General features: G+C 42.0%; 1 protein-coding gene and 1 long non-coding RNA gene across 3 annotated transcripts in view; one reads left to right on the top strand and one right to left on the bottom strand.

Moving 5' to 3' along the window:
- dpp10 (dipeptidyl peptidase like 10) overlaps window positions 1–15,418 on the bottom strand; it is a 207,935-nt gene that overhangs the window by 94,260 nt on the left and 98,257 nt on the right. For both annotated transcript variants that reach the window (XM_032529936.1, XM_032529935.1), the window contains exon 2: window positions 2,902–3,016. In XM_032529936.1, coding sequence (XP_032385827.1) covers window positions 2,902–3,016 — 115 coding nt within the window. The remainder of the gene's footprint in view (window positions 1–2,901; window positions 3,017–15,418) is intronic.
- Window positions 13–10,336, top strand: LOC116698151 (uncharacterized). The gene is made up of 3 exons (XR_004334134.1): window positions 13–24; window positions 950–954; window positions 10,254–10,336. It is a non-coding gene; the product is annotated as an uncharacterized LOC116698151 (long non-coding RNA).

Below are 15,418 nucleotides of genomic sequence, written 5' to 3'. Positions count from 1 at the left end.
ATGATGATATCTCCAGGGTCTTCTGTGGAGCTTTCTAGCATCCACACAGTTAAAAACCAATCTCCAGCATGAGCTGACATTGGGATTCACTTCCAGAACTGGCATTGAGATGCTTCTATCCAGCATCAAAAACAGAAAGTCACAATAACAGTGGGCCTAAAACGCATCCTGAGGGTACATTGCTGTGTGTGCATGTGTCAGGGACTAAGCTTTAAGTTATGGCTAGTGCAGGTCTAGTTACTGAGACAAATGGTGCAGAAAATAAAAATGTAAAACACATTTTTAGGTCGTAGCGGGTGATCCTGAATAGAAAGGAACACACACAACTTGATTTTTCAACTTGATCTTTGTGGTGCAGGGAATTAATTTCCCCGAAAATCAATTTTAACAAGAAATAAAAATTCCTTTACACACTTTTTACCTCTGCATTTGGTTAGTTTGGTTACTTTCTTAAATGGTTAAGGGGTTAGGGGGTTAGGATATTACTACATGTCTTTAAAAAACAACTAATTAACTAACTTTACATAACTTTGGGCCAAACCCTAAAGCGGGAAGACACCTGGTCCTATTTCATTTCAATTTGTTTCCTTGTTCACATTAAATTACAGCAGCACACAGGACGTGTTTACCCGTGATAATCCTGTTTTCTTTTCTTAATGAACAGTAGTTGATCCAGTGGCTGGAATGTGTTCATTTTAATATATTTGGAAATAAGATTAATCTCAAAACACTTAAAACTGAACTGTCTGTCCCACCACCAAAATGTCACTTAAAGGAGAATCCTTGTCTGTTCCAGCACGTAGATCTGTAGTTTGTAAATGTGGAGGTCTGTCAGTAGAGAAAAAAACTAACCAATCAGTGCTGTCAGTAGAGAGAGAAACTAACCAATCAGTGCTGCCTACATCAAGTTATCCTCCTGCTAGAGTCAGCACCCAACAGGCTTCAACAGGGCAAGTCTCAGTATTTGACAAGTTGGGAGTAAGACTATGTTTTCATGTTTAATAAGACAAACATGAAAAGTGGTAACTGGTTGTTTACATGTGCTTGGCAAACCAAGCACATGTAAATGGTAAATCCAGATATACGTAAAGGTTCTTACGCACAGACACATCCATGGGACTAAATGATACACACAGAACCATATTTCTTTTTACAGAATAGCTTAAACTATGTTCATTAACATGATTATTACCAGAATGGAAAATCCATAAGCTGCTCCAATGTTGCCCCTGGAAATGTTTCATTTTTAATTATGAAATGTTATGCCTTTCGCGGAAAGAGAACTGGCCAAGTGTACGCTCCTTCTGAAAAGAACAGCTGCTGATTGTGAGCAGAGTAGCAAGGCCAAGTCATTTTGAATGTCAGCCATATTGGCTTTCCTTGATAACTCCACACAACATGTTTGTTTATGGAGGCAATCAAAGTCTAACCAACCGTGGAATCCACCAGGGGAGAGAGTGGCTGCTCGGCCGGTCCACTGTCATCCTTTTACATTGGTGTATCATTGGGCTTTTTTCTAGCATCAATTTGGATTTATACAGTGTACAGTACAAAATGTTTTCCACCTACTGTGGATTTTTAAAAATGCAAAATACATTAATCTGCATTTATTTTCACTTGGTATCAGCAGAACAACATTGATAAGAATTGAAGTTGGCGCTACAAACCAAAACAAAGGGTAACCGTAGACTTGGGCGATAATTCTTGGATTTTTGTTGAAGTAACTAACTTATTTTAACTGTAATATGCACTTACTTTCAACTGCACTTTAATTCGGATCGCTTCTGTCCAAACATTATTTGTACTACCTTTAAATCCATTGTTATACTGTTCATTTTAGCCTAACTTATTAAATATATCTGTAAAAATTCTGTTTATATTAATAGCCATCTGTATATAAATTCATAGTACATATTCACCTGTAAATCTTGTTCACAATACTTGTTATCTATATATTATATCAGTAGCAGAGATCTATCCTTAAAATTACATTTATAATAGTATTCATCTCTTTATTTATTCACTACTTATCCATGTCCTGCAGATATGAAACCAGTGTATATCCTGCACCTGCTGCTATTGCACTTCTGGTTAGACCTAAACTGTATTTCGTTGCCTTGTACCTGTGTAATGACAATAAAGTTGAATCTAATCTAATCTAATCTAATTATAATAATGTTGTACAGTATGAGGTATCCACAGTCATGCAGTAGATAGCGAGTGGATTGGAGCTATGCAACGTACTGCTTTGGACTGGGACACACATCAAAACGTGTATCAAAAAGTATACGCTATATTTAGCATATTTTTACCATTACCTTCCCGTCAGACAGCCATGCTTAAGTTCACACCTGGGGAGCTGCTGTGTTCTCATTTTACCTCCCAGAACACAGGAGCTGCTGCTCCACCACCGCCTCCGTCACTTGGTTTGTTCGTGTCATTGTGTGACTTTGGGGTTCTGTGAGGTGAAATTACTGGTTTTGATCAAAGAGAGTGTCATTACAGCTTCAGTTTCCATCTTAAAAGGCTGTCTGACATCAAGGCAAAGCATTGAAAATAACATATATTATATAATATTAATATATAAATATAAGTAAAGTATACTCTTAAACCAATCAAGTTTTTATGTGATCTTTTTGTAAGTGTCTAAAATATGTTTGAACACACTGACTATGAAGAAGTACCTCATACAACCCCACCTAAAGAAATCCAACCTATCATACACGGTTATTTTCACAATACTGCATGCATTGTAGGACTATTGAAATAAATTTGGGAGTCTTGGAAGGTAAACAGGCACAGGACAGGAGCTTATGTAAAACAGATGTAAAATGGGGATTCTTGAACCAGAGCAAATCACAGGATCTTAGACAGCAGAGCACAATCAGGGCTGAGTGTTACCTGGAGTGAGGATGATGACAGACATGGTGATTAGGGAGCAGACCACCAAGATGACAAGCAGAGCGATGGCAATCCCTTTCCAGTTCCTCTGAGGAACGTTCCCCCCACCCAGGTCCTGCACAGAGAAATGGAGGAGAGAGTGAAATAAAGGCTTGGTTACACATTAGTCTCTTTTACATTGCTTGAGGTCGACAGTCATGATGTTTACCAACTCAGATTTTTGATAAAAAGCTGTATTTGCTCAGGGAAATGGCGGTGTGTGTGATGATCATCACATATTGTGGTGTTGTTTGCATGGCCTAATAGTTTATTTTCCCTTATTGCACCCATATTTAATGTGACGTTTTCTTTTGTGGGGTACAAATGTTTCACCAAAACCAGTTGCTTCTCGAGACTGTTTTTGCAGAGCCACCGTGGCTGCGTCCGGAGCTTTGCACCGCCCAAGACGATTGTGATTGGTTTAAAGCAATGTTTCCCAAACTTTGGGTCGGGACCTAAAATGGGTCGCAGACCCGTTTTATTGGGTCGCCAATGGCAGAGTAACACGCATATCAATCTTATGTGAATGAGCGTTGTTATTTGCTACACTGGTCTGTTCAGCTCAGATGCTTTGGGGGGGGGGTCTCTCTCTCTCTCTCTTCTCTTATCCTAGGAGGGGATAAGAACATGAGTTGAGAAAGGGGTGAGACACAGAAAGGAGAATAGAGACCTTTTCTGTTTTTGTTTACTTTTATAATGGAATAAATCTACTTCATATACATTTAAATTCATGGTTTGTTCCGTCTTTTGTCCACAGTTTAGAAATGTAGATGTTACCATGATTCATGGTGTTTTTTTGTAAATTTGGGTCCCGGGGAGAGACCAAATTTCTCTTTTGGGTCTTGAGTTGAAAAAGTTTGGGAACCACTGTTTTAAAGAAATGCAAACAACCCAGAGCATCTTTTCTCCTAACCCTGAATTATGCGTGCAATCCATTGGAAATGCATGCTTTCTGCTGGGGCCAAGGGTTCACCCATTCTGCAACTGAGTTAGACGTTGTGTGTGTGTGTGACCCTCAGACAGAGATGTCTGGCAGATAATGAACAGAGCAGACATTTGCATTCAAGGGCTCTGTCGGTCAAACTGGCTGCAGAAAGATTTGGGCTTGATCGATCTGAGTGACTGTAGAGTACGCTGTGAGATATCATCTACAGTGAAATAGCCATCCAGGGGAGTTTGTGAAGAGTTTTTCCCTGCAACTCCATCTCTGAATCCTTGTATTAGCGGGTCTTCCACCACATCTGCTGCATCTGATTAGACGAATTAAGCCTCCCCCCCTATGGATTCCTTCTCACCGCAGCTCCTCGTGGCCTCAATTACCCACAAAACCCTGCAGGTGAAATACAGTGATCACTAACCAAAAACACACTACTACATCTTGATTCGCTGGAGGGGAGGAGAAACAAACCGATTGGCAATTAGAGGTCCACTTTTACAAAGACGCTTCCTTTGCACCTGTGTAGTGTTAATTTGATAAGAGGAAACTAAATATGTTCGTCAACGACCTTTTTTTTCTATGATGAAGACGAGACAATGACGAGACTGCACCAATGTCCAAAAACGCTGACTAAGACTAAATTAACACGCATTATTGTTGACGAAAAAAGACAAGACTAAAATGTTTTATAAAACATTAAAAATGAAAACTAAGCTAAAATCTCTCTTCATTTTTGTCTACAATTGTCTCTACTTATCCGTATCCCCCCCCCCCCCACTAAGTTCGGTGGCGATGGTCCCCGGCCCTCCCAGAAATAGTTTATTGAAAAAAAGACAAAAATGTTTTGACTGAAACTTGACTAAGATTCTGTACCTGAGTTCTACTTTGACTAAAACCAGACTAACAAAAAACTCATGTGAATGACTAAATATGACTAAAACTAACCAATGGCCTAAGACTAAGACTAAATTATAGATAGGTGACAAAATTAACATTACATCCGTGTCAGACTTTCTCTGAAATCCCTTCTCTTCTTGCCACAGTGGTTTAATAGCAGTAAAGCACACTTTTCCATCCAATCATTTCATCATGACTAGAAAGGTCCCACATACTGACTCATGACCCAATTATTAGTACTTCCAGTTTTTTCCCACAGGGCGTAGAGTAGCAGACAGAGACAACCACGACCTAAGTCAAACAGAATTTGGGCTTTTTTAGCGACTATTTCTGCTAAGTTTCTTGTAGCTAAGTAGCAGGTGGCCATGAGTTCACCGCAGCATTAGACTTCATGGAAGTTTATTGTCACTATGATTACAGTGGCATAGTAGTGTACATGAATGCAGTGTAACATTATCCACAGCCCCCCCCCACCCCGACTCTAAAACTGCTCGATTATCAGGACTTGGGCCACTGCTCGTTTCATTAATACCACAATGAGCTGACATGTCCTTGAAAAACTGACAGCGACTCCACATTGCCCTTGTGGCCTCCATGCATGAGATCCCCCCCCCCCCCCCCCTCTCGGTTTCACTTTCTTTCCATCTCATTTTCTCCCCCAATTTCCCATTAAGCCACGTTTGGATCATCATCCTCAGTTTATTAACTCCATTATGAGCAATGATAGAACCACTGGGAGAATTTTTGATTAGTCCCTCCAGTAGAAATGAAATGGACAGAAAAGTCACTGAGCCGTTTGCCGTGGTCATTTGATTAGCACAAAACCAAATGGCGATTGTTGTTAGTCGTCATGGTGAAAAGACACATCAGTCGGTTCGTAAAGTCTGATGCAGCTCGCTGGGCCGACGCAGCGAGGTGTGAGGACACTGGTCAGGTAGATCCAGTTAGACCCAGCGGGTCAGCGGTCTGTTAGACCCAGTGGCACCGGGTCAGCGGTCTGTTAGACCCAGCCCACTGTTCGGCTCATTTCTTGTAACCAATTCAGCATCAAAGCAGGGACGACCAGCGAGCCAGCTAGCCAGCCAGCGGACAATAGGCTAATGAGCTAACTAGCTAGCTAGCTCCGCTATTCCCCAAGCCACACCGGGCACAGAAAACAAGCAAAACCAAGTCGTCGATCATCAGGCGGTGGCTTTGTGTGAATGAAGGATTAGGAGGTTGTTAAATTTGACTTATTTAGACGCTGGCTCTCTATGTCTCATTACTCCACTGCCTTTTCGTTTGGCTTTACCTCCTCGACTTTCCTCAACTTGTTTCAGAATAATAAAAGTATAATTAATATGAATTATACTTTGTTAATCCCACAAGGGAAATTACAATGTTTCACTCTGTTATTATACACATTACACACAGGCCTCAATCACACACACATGCTCAGTATCTATACATACACTAATGGAGAGATGTCAGAGTGGGGGGAGGGGGGGAGGGGGGAGGGGGGGGGGGGGCTGCCCATGGAAACGCACCACAAGCAGTTGGGGGTTCAGCGCCTTGCTCAAGAGCACCTTGGCAGTGCCAAGGAGATGAACTGGCACCTCTCCAGCTACCAGTCTACCACCCCAGAAACTTTCTGGGGTTCTAAGCAGAAGGGTCAGAGGGGCAGCCATATTTCTGGTTAGTCGTACCAGGCACGGAAGCAAAATAAACATAGCAGCCAAACAGGGGCGTTACAACTCCCGGCCCATCATGTGATGCCCTCTGGCCCAAAAAAAGACTTCTGCAATTCAGTAGATACATTTTTTGAGCGTCCCAACCTCTGAAAATTCAGGATCTGAATTTGAGGAAATTGGTCCGATAACAGTTGGAAAGTCTAGAGGAGCCGCACGTTTAAATCATTTAATGTCTGTTCAAGTTAATAGAGCGCTAAAACCGGATTTAGCCAGCTAGGGCGGAGGAGTACTCTAGTAGGTCTACCCTATGGGACGCACTGTGGTAAAGCAGAGTGGAAGATCTTGGTATTTAGACCTGGGTATTTTTCTTGGTTCCATGATGCCTTCAAGATGCACCAACTAACATCTCCAATAGAAACAAAAAGGGCTCCGCCTCCAACGCTGCATCCAGAGGCCTGTACTACGGAGCAAGGTCAACGTGCCGTGGATTTATTTCAGTTACCTGGCTCCACTAAACCTAACAATCGTTGTCCCGCATAACTGGTTCAGTCATCCCAGGGTTTCCCAATCCTAGTGCGTTCACATAAAAGAGACGGAGTTTGCACAGCGTGACCAATCGCAAACATTTATATTCTTCATTTACATTAACTCTACATAAATATGAAGAACACAAACACGGTCGCTGCTTCCTAAAACAGGAGGAGAGCTGGCAAAAAATTAGCCGACCTCGTAAAAGCGTAAATCACAACGCTTATCAATATCACATCCGCATCAGTCAGAACCAAGGTCTGACCATAATTACACTTGTGATTTCCATAAACCGTCGTTGCTGCAGTCTATTATTTCAGTTGCAACCCCGGTAGTGGGAAGTGATCGTGAGAGCAAATAAACAACATAAAAATTAAATTCAAATCGATGTGTTGCATTGGCAACACACAACTCAAGAAGCCGGCAAATAACCTATACATAATTCCTCATCTGAAAATCTATATCTTCCCATCTAAGCCCATCAGAGAATGTTAGCGGGATTACCGCTCTCTAAATGTTTAAACCTTTATGAGTGGACCTCTCTCTCTCTCTCGACACTGAGCTCCAGCGGATCTTCTAAGAACGGTGACGTATTGATTGGTCAGTTGATCTCTCATCTCAAAAACCCGGTAACAAGTGATCTACCGTCGTGATAGGGGTTGAACCTGAAGTTACCTCGTTAACACCATGTGTTGCTGCGTAGGACAGGCCTCAGGTCTTACGGTATTTTACTTTGTACATCCATGATTGTTCTACTAGATCTGAATGGGAATGGCCTTCCTGTTCATTTTTTTCCTTTGGTCTCTCCATAAACATTATTAGGAAGGGCCCCTAATAGAAAGAATGAGACAATCCTTTATCACGATTGTTGGACCCTCACCAGAGGAGATACTTTTCTCTCTAAGTCCAGAATGGAGGACAGGCAGAGGCCTTCACGAGCTCTTTTACTAAACGTATTGTAGCTTTGTTTCAGTCCAAATCCTGAACCTAAAACTTGCTAACGAGTTTCAAGAACCTTTAATAAAGTCTCCTTTATTAAAATGCTTTCATGAGGCACATCATTATGTCCAAAGAATATAATTGGCGTCATCTCTACTTCACATTTGACAACACCCAACTAACACAGCACCTGAGTCACCCACTACAACTCCAATTGGTTCCCTAAGAGCATTATCTTTTCTCCTCTACTAGACATTGTTTTCCTGTCATCATGTCATTCATTTTTTAAAGTAGGTTCATTTCCGTGGTGATGCAAATACGTGCTACAAAAGGGACAACCCCAGTTATAAATAAACTCCTGACAGGCTGGGCAATAAGGCAAAGAATGCCTGTTCTTTTATCTTTCTGAGACTGAAAGCAAACAGCATATTCCTTAATGTGCTCGGTCTCTTTTATCACACTTAACCATATTCAATATCACAGCATGAATCTGACAGACTGGTATTGTACTGGTTGCACGCCAAGCCATTTCTTAATGTATACCAGTGTGGAATTATCTGCTGTCAGCATATTGTATTTATAATATATGCGGTAACAAAAGTCGCTGCCAAGGTGCTCAGGATGCCACATCATGGACTAGGTGACGGCCTAATTGCATATGTCTAAATGTCAATGCACAATGTCAGCGCAGGCCATAGAAATTCAATGGTTTCTATGGTGTAGGCTAAGTATAGTTAGCAACCCCTGGTGCTTACTGGACGCCCAACTGGAACTAAACATGAACCAACCTCCCACCATGCACATGTCAAAATGTATATCCTTAAAGCCAGAGGTGGAAAGTAACAAATTAAAGGTACATTTTGGTTTGTAGTTGGTGCATTTTAGTTATTGATGATCATGGCCGATTCACTATGAGCTTCCCTGTAGGCCGTAAACAGCTGAGCTACAGCGGGCTGGGGAAATAACATAAATCAGTAAATAAAAAACTGCTATTTTTTGCTGCCCTTCCATTTTTCTTTGTATCTATTGAAATTCTGACACCTGGGCTGGGTGAACAGGCTCTGTCAGCGCCTCTGGAGGTGTTCTGCGTTCTGGTTCTGAGGACAGCGATGCCGTTACGTAGGTCGAGGTTTCTGTGGATCGTCGTTTCACAAGCGCTTGTACGGATTCCCAGAATCTCTTTTTTCATCCATGTTTTCTTCACACTGTCTGTCCAAAACGGACGGTTAAAGTCATTTCTGTTGAATCTCAGTGTCCTGATAGTATATTAAGAAATAGTACATGCCCGAGTACGTAAAAAATCCCTCTCTCTTTATTTTACTTCCATCAGTTGTTATGTATTTACTCAACCCAGACAAAAGATTGGTGGCCTCACTTAATTAAGTTTACTCTGACTGTAATTCTTCCGGACTCTCTCCAGAACGAATGCCATCACACTCAATCAATTCGATCAATTATTCATCAAGTCAAGTTGACCACGGAAGAATAAAGGGGCGCATTGGTTATTTGGGAAGTATTTCAGGGGCAGGGCCGGGTGAACGGTGATGATGGTATGACATCCCGAAGACATCGGGTGGGTTACTCAGAGGACATGCTACGACTGGTGTTGCCATGACGAGTCAAATGATCTTCATGTGGAGAATCAGTGGAGTGGCTAGTAGGAGTTTTGTGCTATTTGCATTAAAGATCATGCTATTAGTCTAGAATTTCAGCTGACGGTATGTCAGTCGCGGTGAGATTATTGCATAACATTTTCAATAATGAATGCCTGGAGGCCATTTGTGGTATAAAACTCCCCTGATTGCTGCTAAGCAGTCCCTTGGCAATCGCATGGCTTAGCTGTGTGCTAATAGAGGCCATTTTTGACAATCACATCATGTGTCTTTGAAATAGCAAGAACAGCCTTCGAGTACTGGGAGAAGCCAACTCCATATGAAAAAATAACAATGACTCACATCATCACATGAAAGATATGAGAGCAGAGAGAGAAGTAGAGAGATGTGGCGCTGATTCCTGCTTGATTGCACTGACAAAAACACAGAAAACTGAACAATAATGTTACCGTGTATTTAAAGTGCTCATGCCGTACTGATGGTAGTGTACGTATGTATCTGTCTGCATTTGGCATTGTACTGTGAACTTTATTAAAGGTGTGGTTTTTTTGTAGTGACTTAGGCCGTGTTAAGATTAGGTGTATTGTTTTAGCTGGTAGCGTCTAACATCCAATGGAGTAAACTGTGTTTTTGACATATTTTTCTGATGGTCTCGCAGGATTATGTCTAGGATGTTTTCAATCAGTAGTTTGCTAGCCTAAAAATGTTGATGCATGATGTAACTTGCAGCTCTTTGTTGGCTTGCGAGCTGGGAAAACCAAACGTTAGTCAGGCCAATCACATCGTGTGTAGAGTCGGTGGGCGGGCTTAACGGCAGAGTTGCCACGGTTCAGTATGAATTCCCTGCAACTTGAAAACAAAGAAGATGGCTGCTGCTGGCGAACAGTGGTCTGTGGACTCGGCTTTGGCCGCGACTCTGGTAGACCTGGAGCCGTGTTCGGAGTTTTGGCGACCGGACACGGCAAAAGATGAATCTATCAACCCGCGTTGCTCTGGTTGGCTGTTGCGCTATCCTATTGCGTGCAGAGGGAATCTGAAAGACACCCGTTCATCCCGCCCCTCGGAGTGAGCCCTGCGAATGGCGAGTTCCTGGACCCAACATCTTGATGTGGGTCTAGCTTGTCAGGCTAATGATTTGTAGCAAGTTGTCTACCACCGACATGCTCCTCCTCCGTCAACTACCAACATCAATGCAAGAGCCAATGTCCTCTCTCGACATTTCGGATCTCTGCACCACATAGCACGCCTGGATACTGTAGCGGTAGCTGTTGTTACTGCAACAAAAGATGCTCTGGGTTGCTTTTTCAAACCAAAAAGGCAACTTTTTCCTGTCAAGTGTGAACATGGACTAACAGCGCTTTTTGGAATTTGCATGCTCTCATGCCATGACAACATTTTCTTAGCAAAATGCATCTTTTTTTAATAGCTTTATAACTATTGTGGGTCCCATTCTCCGCCCACTCAGATGGACAAAACAAACCAGCGTGTCATAGAAACCACACATGTTCAGCTCTGCACGTTAGGGTTCAATGTCCTTTCTGCTGTTGCTCAGTGTAATTTCTGTTGCTGGCTTCCCTTTGCACTTGAAAGCAGCAGGAGACGTCAATAATAAGCTAGAACTCAGTAAATTAGGCCTGTACCTCAGCGGGGGACAGACAGACATCGGCTGTTGTTGTTTTAAGGGGAGACACTACAGGTGAGCAGGAAACCTATTTAAACAAATAGATATCACCATAAAACATTCCAGTTAATTACACATTCCGTTTTAATATTACGGGTTTTCTACATGTATGTGTCTACATGGTACATGTTTTTTAAATATTCTAATATGGCACTTTTATTAAATATACTTGAATTTGCATACATTGTGTAGAAAACAAATCTGAACGTTGGTCACAGGTTTAAAGTTCTTGTTTCATTTTGTTAACATATTAAAATCACATTTTTTTAACAGAAGGGATTTTGGATTTGTCTTTTTATTACTTCATAGATCATAAAATACTGTCAACCGACATACAAGAAAATCCATTTTCCCCATGTCTTTAGGTATAAAATGTTACGTTTACAGACTCGAAATGATGTAAAAACCTTCCGAATACATAGACAGGGATAAAACCACATAGTTTATTGTAAACAGTGTACCCTATAGTGTACCTTATATACTACATTAGGCATCGGGTAATTATTAAAAAATGTTTGTTAGCTTTAAAACATCTACAAACATTACATAGATGTACCAGATATTTCTAACACTATGTCAGTGGTTATTAGTTGCTTTGTAAATTGTCCATAAACAGTGTCTGGATGGTTATTATGAAGTTGCAACATATGAAAAAAATAGCTATCTATCTATCCATACATACACACAAACAGCATACAAACACATTTACACACACACACTAATATATAAATATATAGATAGCCTAAAGGTTAGAGACACAAGCTTGTCACTGGGAGGTTGTCGGTTTAATCCCCAGGCCGACAGGTTAACATCTGGGTGGGGAGAGAGTAAAAGAGCAGCGTTTGTCCCTTCCTCATTACCACCACTCAGGTGCCCTTGAGCAAGGCCCTGACCTCCAACCTCTCCAGTGGATCAGACGGTGGTTGTACTGGGCAGCTCCAGGTATGAATGTGTGCAACTGTGTGAATGTGATCAGGACGTTCCTGCAAAAGAGCGGCTGCCACTCAGTGAACCTACCCTGAATAAATAAAGGTTAAATACAAATGAATTTGTCTTTAGTGTCTCCCCTAATGTTAAAATGTTGCATATTTCTAATATGCTCCAGCCCCTACTCATCCCCCTTCTTAGCTCATCCCTGTACTCATTAATCTGCTGGCGTGCCTCTAATGTTCACATAGGGAGAGAGGGAGAATGATGAGACATTATGTAAAATTAAAATGCCAACGTTGCCTTTGAGATGTTTGATTAAGACCCCTGCCATCCTCATCAACTCACACTAATAAGCTTATTCCTCACCGGCTCGCTGTGCAGGCCCATGTGTTCGTGCCCAGACGTGCACGCCCATGCAACAAGCCCACAGTGAGAGTGGTCGGGCTATTTATAGATCCGTCAGCTTACCCTCCCCTGGACTCTGACCTTGGAGAGAGTGTGACAAATGACGAGCAGCATTTCAGCAGAAGCCGAGCCATTTGAACAATTGCAGCAGGTTGGACAGGGGGCAGAAAAAAAAATAATGCCAACTGCACTGGCTTATTTTTTGTTTACCCATGAAATAGCATTTCTCACTGCCTCGTGAATCATAGACAGCCACAGCCTACGCCACGCCAGGGTCTCGAGGCTTAACATCTCAAATTGATCCAGAGGCTAACAGGAAACAGCAGGCTTAGCTACATGTTGTCATCGTATTGTATTTAGCATTATCAGCCTGGCCCTGAAGGACATCGCCACTGGGGGGGTTTGGTCATTGAGCCCTTCTCTTATCCCGGGGGCCCATAAAAAGGGTTTAGAAACCCAAGGCTTTTCCCCCACAAAGCAGTCAATGGTATAGGATATTTTTTGAAGCTGAATATTTGCAACACAGGAGGTAAACAGTAGATAATGCATGGGTGAAAAATATTTGCCCTCAAAATTTTTATTTATTGGACCCAAACTTCTCACCCCATTTGTCAAAAAAGACACCCAAAGGCCCCTCAGCGCCCTTTTACCCTTGGGTAACCCTTGGCAAAACTTTCAACCCGCGGTAAAAAAACCATGGCGACCTTAGCCATCACCTTTAGCGATTTCACGTGTCGCAGACAAATTTCAAAATTGGAAGGAAAACCCTTGGGAGTTGGGGGGGGATCCGTCACAAAGGTTTTTTGAAGTTCGTCTAAAACTCGTCCCCAAGGTTTAAGTCAGTCTTTTTCCCGTCTTTTTGGGCAAAAACAAACGTTTTGTATTTTGGGGGTTTTTGCTTTGTGGTAAAATCTTCTAGTCTGGGACTAAAACCTCAGGGACATTGTGTGACAGACTGTTTTTAGATGCGAGATGGTTTTGAACTTTAGTCTTTTCAAAGTCTTTTCAGAGTCTTCTAGTGGATGGTAGGTTATGGTTGGGAAAAGGTCCATGGGTGGGGTTCAAAAATATAAGTGAAATAAGACATGAACCCCCGGTCTAATTTTACAATATTTTAATCTTGAAAACTGCGTTGTTGTGATTGTATTTTATAATGTTGCAATGGTCTTCTAGTGTCCATCCTCTCCTGTTTTTAAGAATAAACTGAAGAACTAAAGCATTTATGCAGTAGAAATTGTAAGTGAGTGAAAAAATTCCCTTTGTTATGTTAGATACGCTGTAGCCTTCCTCTGGGATATGCATGGAACAGCCTCTGGTATATTAAAAAGTTATGAGAAGAAGTATCTCTGCACCAAATAAATACTCTGGCACCCTCAGTCAGTGTGCCCCCAAGCGGACTCAGCCTTCAACGGGTTGAGCCGAGGCCTCAAATGGCTCAAACGCCATTAAATAATAAATGACAAAGAAGTGAAGAGAAAAGCAGTGGAAGTCCAACCGACCTTCAAACAAACCACGAGTTAAACAGACTGAGAGAAAGGGTCAAAGCACAGTTAAACCAACAATCTCTCTCTCTCTCTCTCTCTCTCTCTCTCTCTCTCTCTCTCTCTCTCTCTCTCTCTCTCTCTCTCTCTCTCTCTCTCTCCATGATTCATGGTTTAACCCTAGACTAGGTCGACGACTGCATACAGTATGACCTGCAGCAATGCCTTACACGCTATTCATAACACATACTGTAAGTGTAGTGTGTGCCAATTACAAAAATGCAAGGGATATATAACTTTTATTTTCAAAACACAATGACACACTAGTGTTAGATAAATTGATCCACACGTTGCATCTATATTGTATATAGTGTTTAAATCAAGTTGCATTTTACATAATGGGCTTTGACTTCTAATACATACAGATTTAATTCCCAACTCTGGTATTAGCATGTGGCCGAAATGATGCAAATTTGTGCGTCAAGAAACAGATCATTCAGTTCTGGTTTTAGATTTAGATTAGATTAGATTTGAGTTTACATGAACACTAATCTTCACCTACAGTAGCAGAGGGCAATAGGTTATATCAGAATAGGTTTGCATGGCTTAATTTTCAAAAAACACCACATTTTTGTTGTATAGCACATTGCTGCAGCTCCTCTTTTCACCCTGTGTGTTGAGCTTTCTATTTTAGCTCCAGATTGAGACATCTCTCTTCTCTTCCATCTTTGTTGGGAGTTGCACATGCTCAGTAGACAGGTAAGGACTACTAGCCAGTCAGAAGCGACCGAGTATGGAGGTCCATGAACAGTACCTAGGTTATAGGACTACTAGCCAGTCAGAAGCAGAGTATGAGGTCCTGACAGTACCTAGGTAAGGACTACTAGCCAGTCAGAAGCAGAGTATGAGGGTCCTGACAATACCTAAGTAAGGACTACTAGCCAGTCAGAAGCAGAGTATGAGGGTCCCTGACAAGTACCTAGGTAAGGACTACTAGCCAGTCAGAAGCAGAGTATGAGGGCCTGACAGTACCTAGGTAAGGACTACTAGCCAGTCAGAAGCAGAGTATGAGGGTCCTGACAGTACCTAGGTAAGGACTACTAGCCAGTCAGAAGCAGAGTATGAGGCCCTGACAGTACCTAGGTAAGGACTACTAGCCAGTCAGGAGCAGAGTATTAGGGCATGCTATGCTGAGCAAAGCAGTGAGCATTATAACGTGTGTTACAGAGTGATGCACGTTTGTCTCTGAAGTAAAGACTGGTCTACAGTAGACACACTAGTGTTAGATAAAGCAATCCAGGAGCAGTTTGAGAACAATGTTTTCTGGTGGGGATGGTAAATCCCTTTGGGGGGGGGGGGGGGGGGACTTTTGGCTTTTTTACCTTGTCAACATTTAA

The sequence above is a fragment of the Etheostoma spectabile genome, chromosome 11 (assembly GCF_008692095.1).
Source record: "Etheostoma spectabile isolate EspeVRDwgs_2016 chromosome 11, UIUC_Espe_1.0, whole genome shotgun sequence".
Lineage (NCBI taxonomy): Eukaryota > Metazoa > Chordata > Actinopteri > Perciformes > Percidae > Etheostoma > Etheostoma spectabile.
This window is presented reverse-complemented; position numbering and strand designations above follow the sequence as displayed.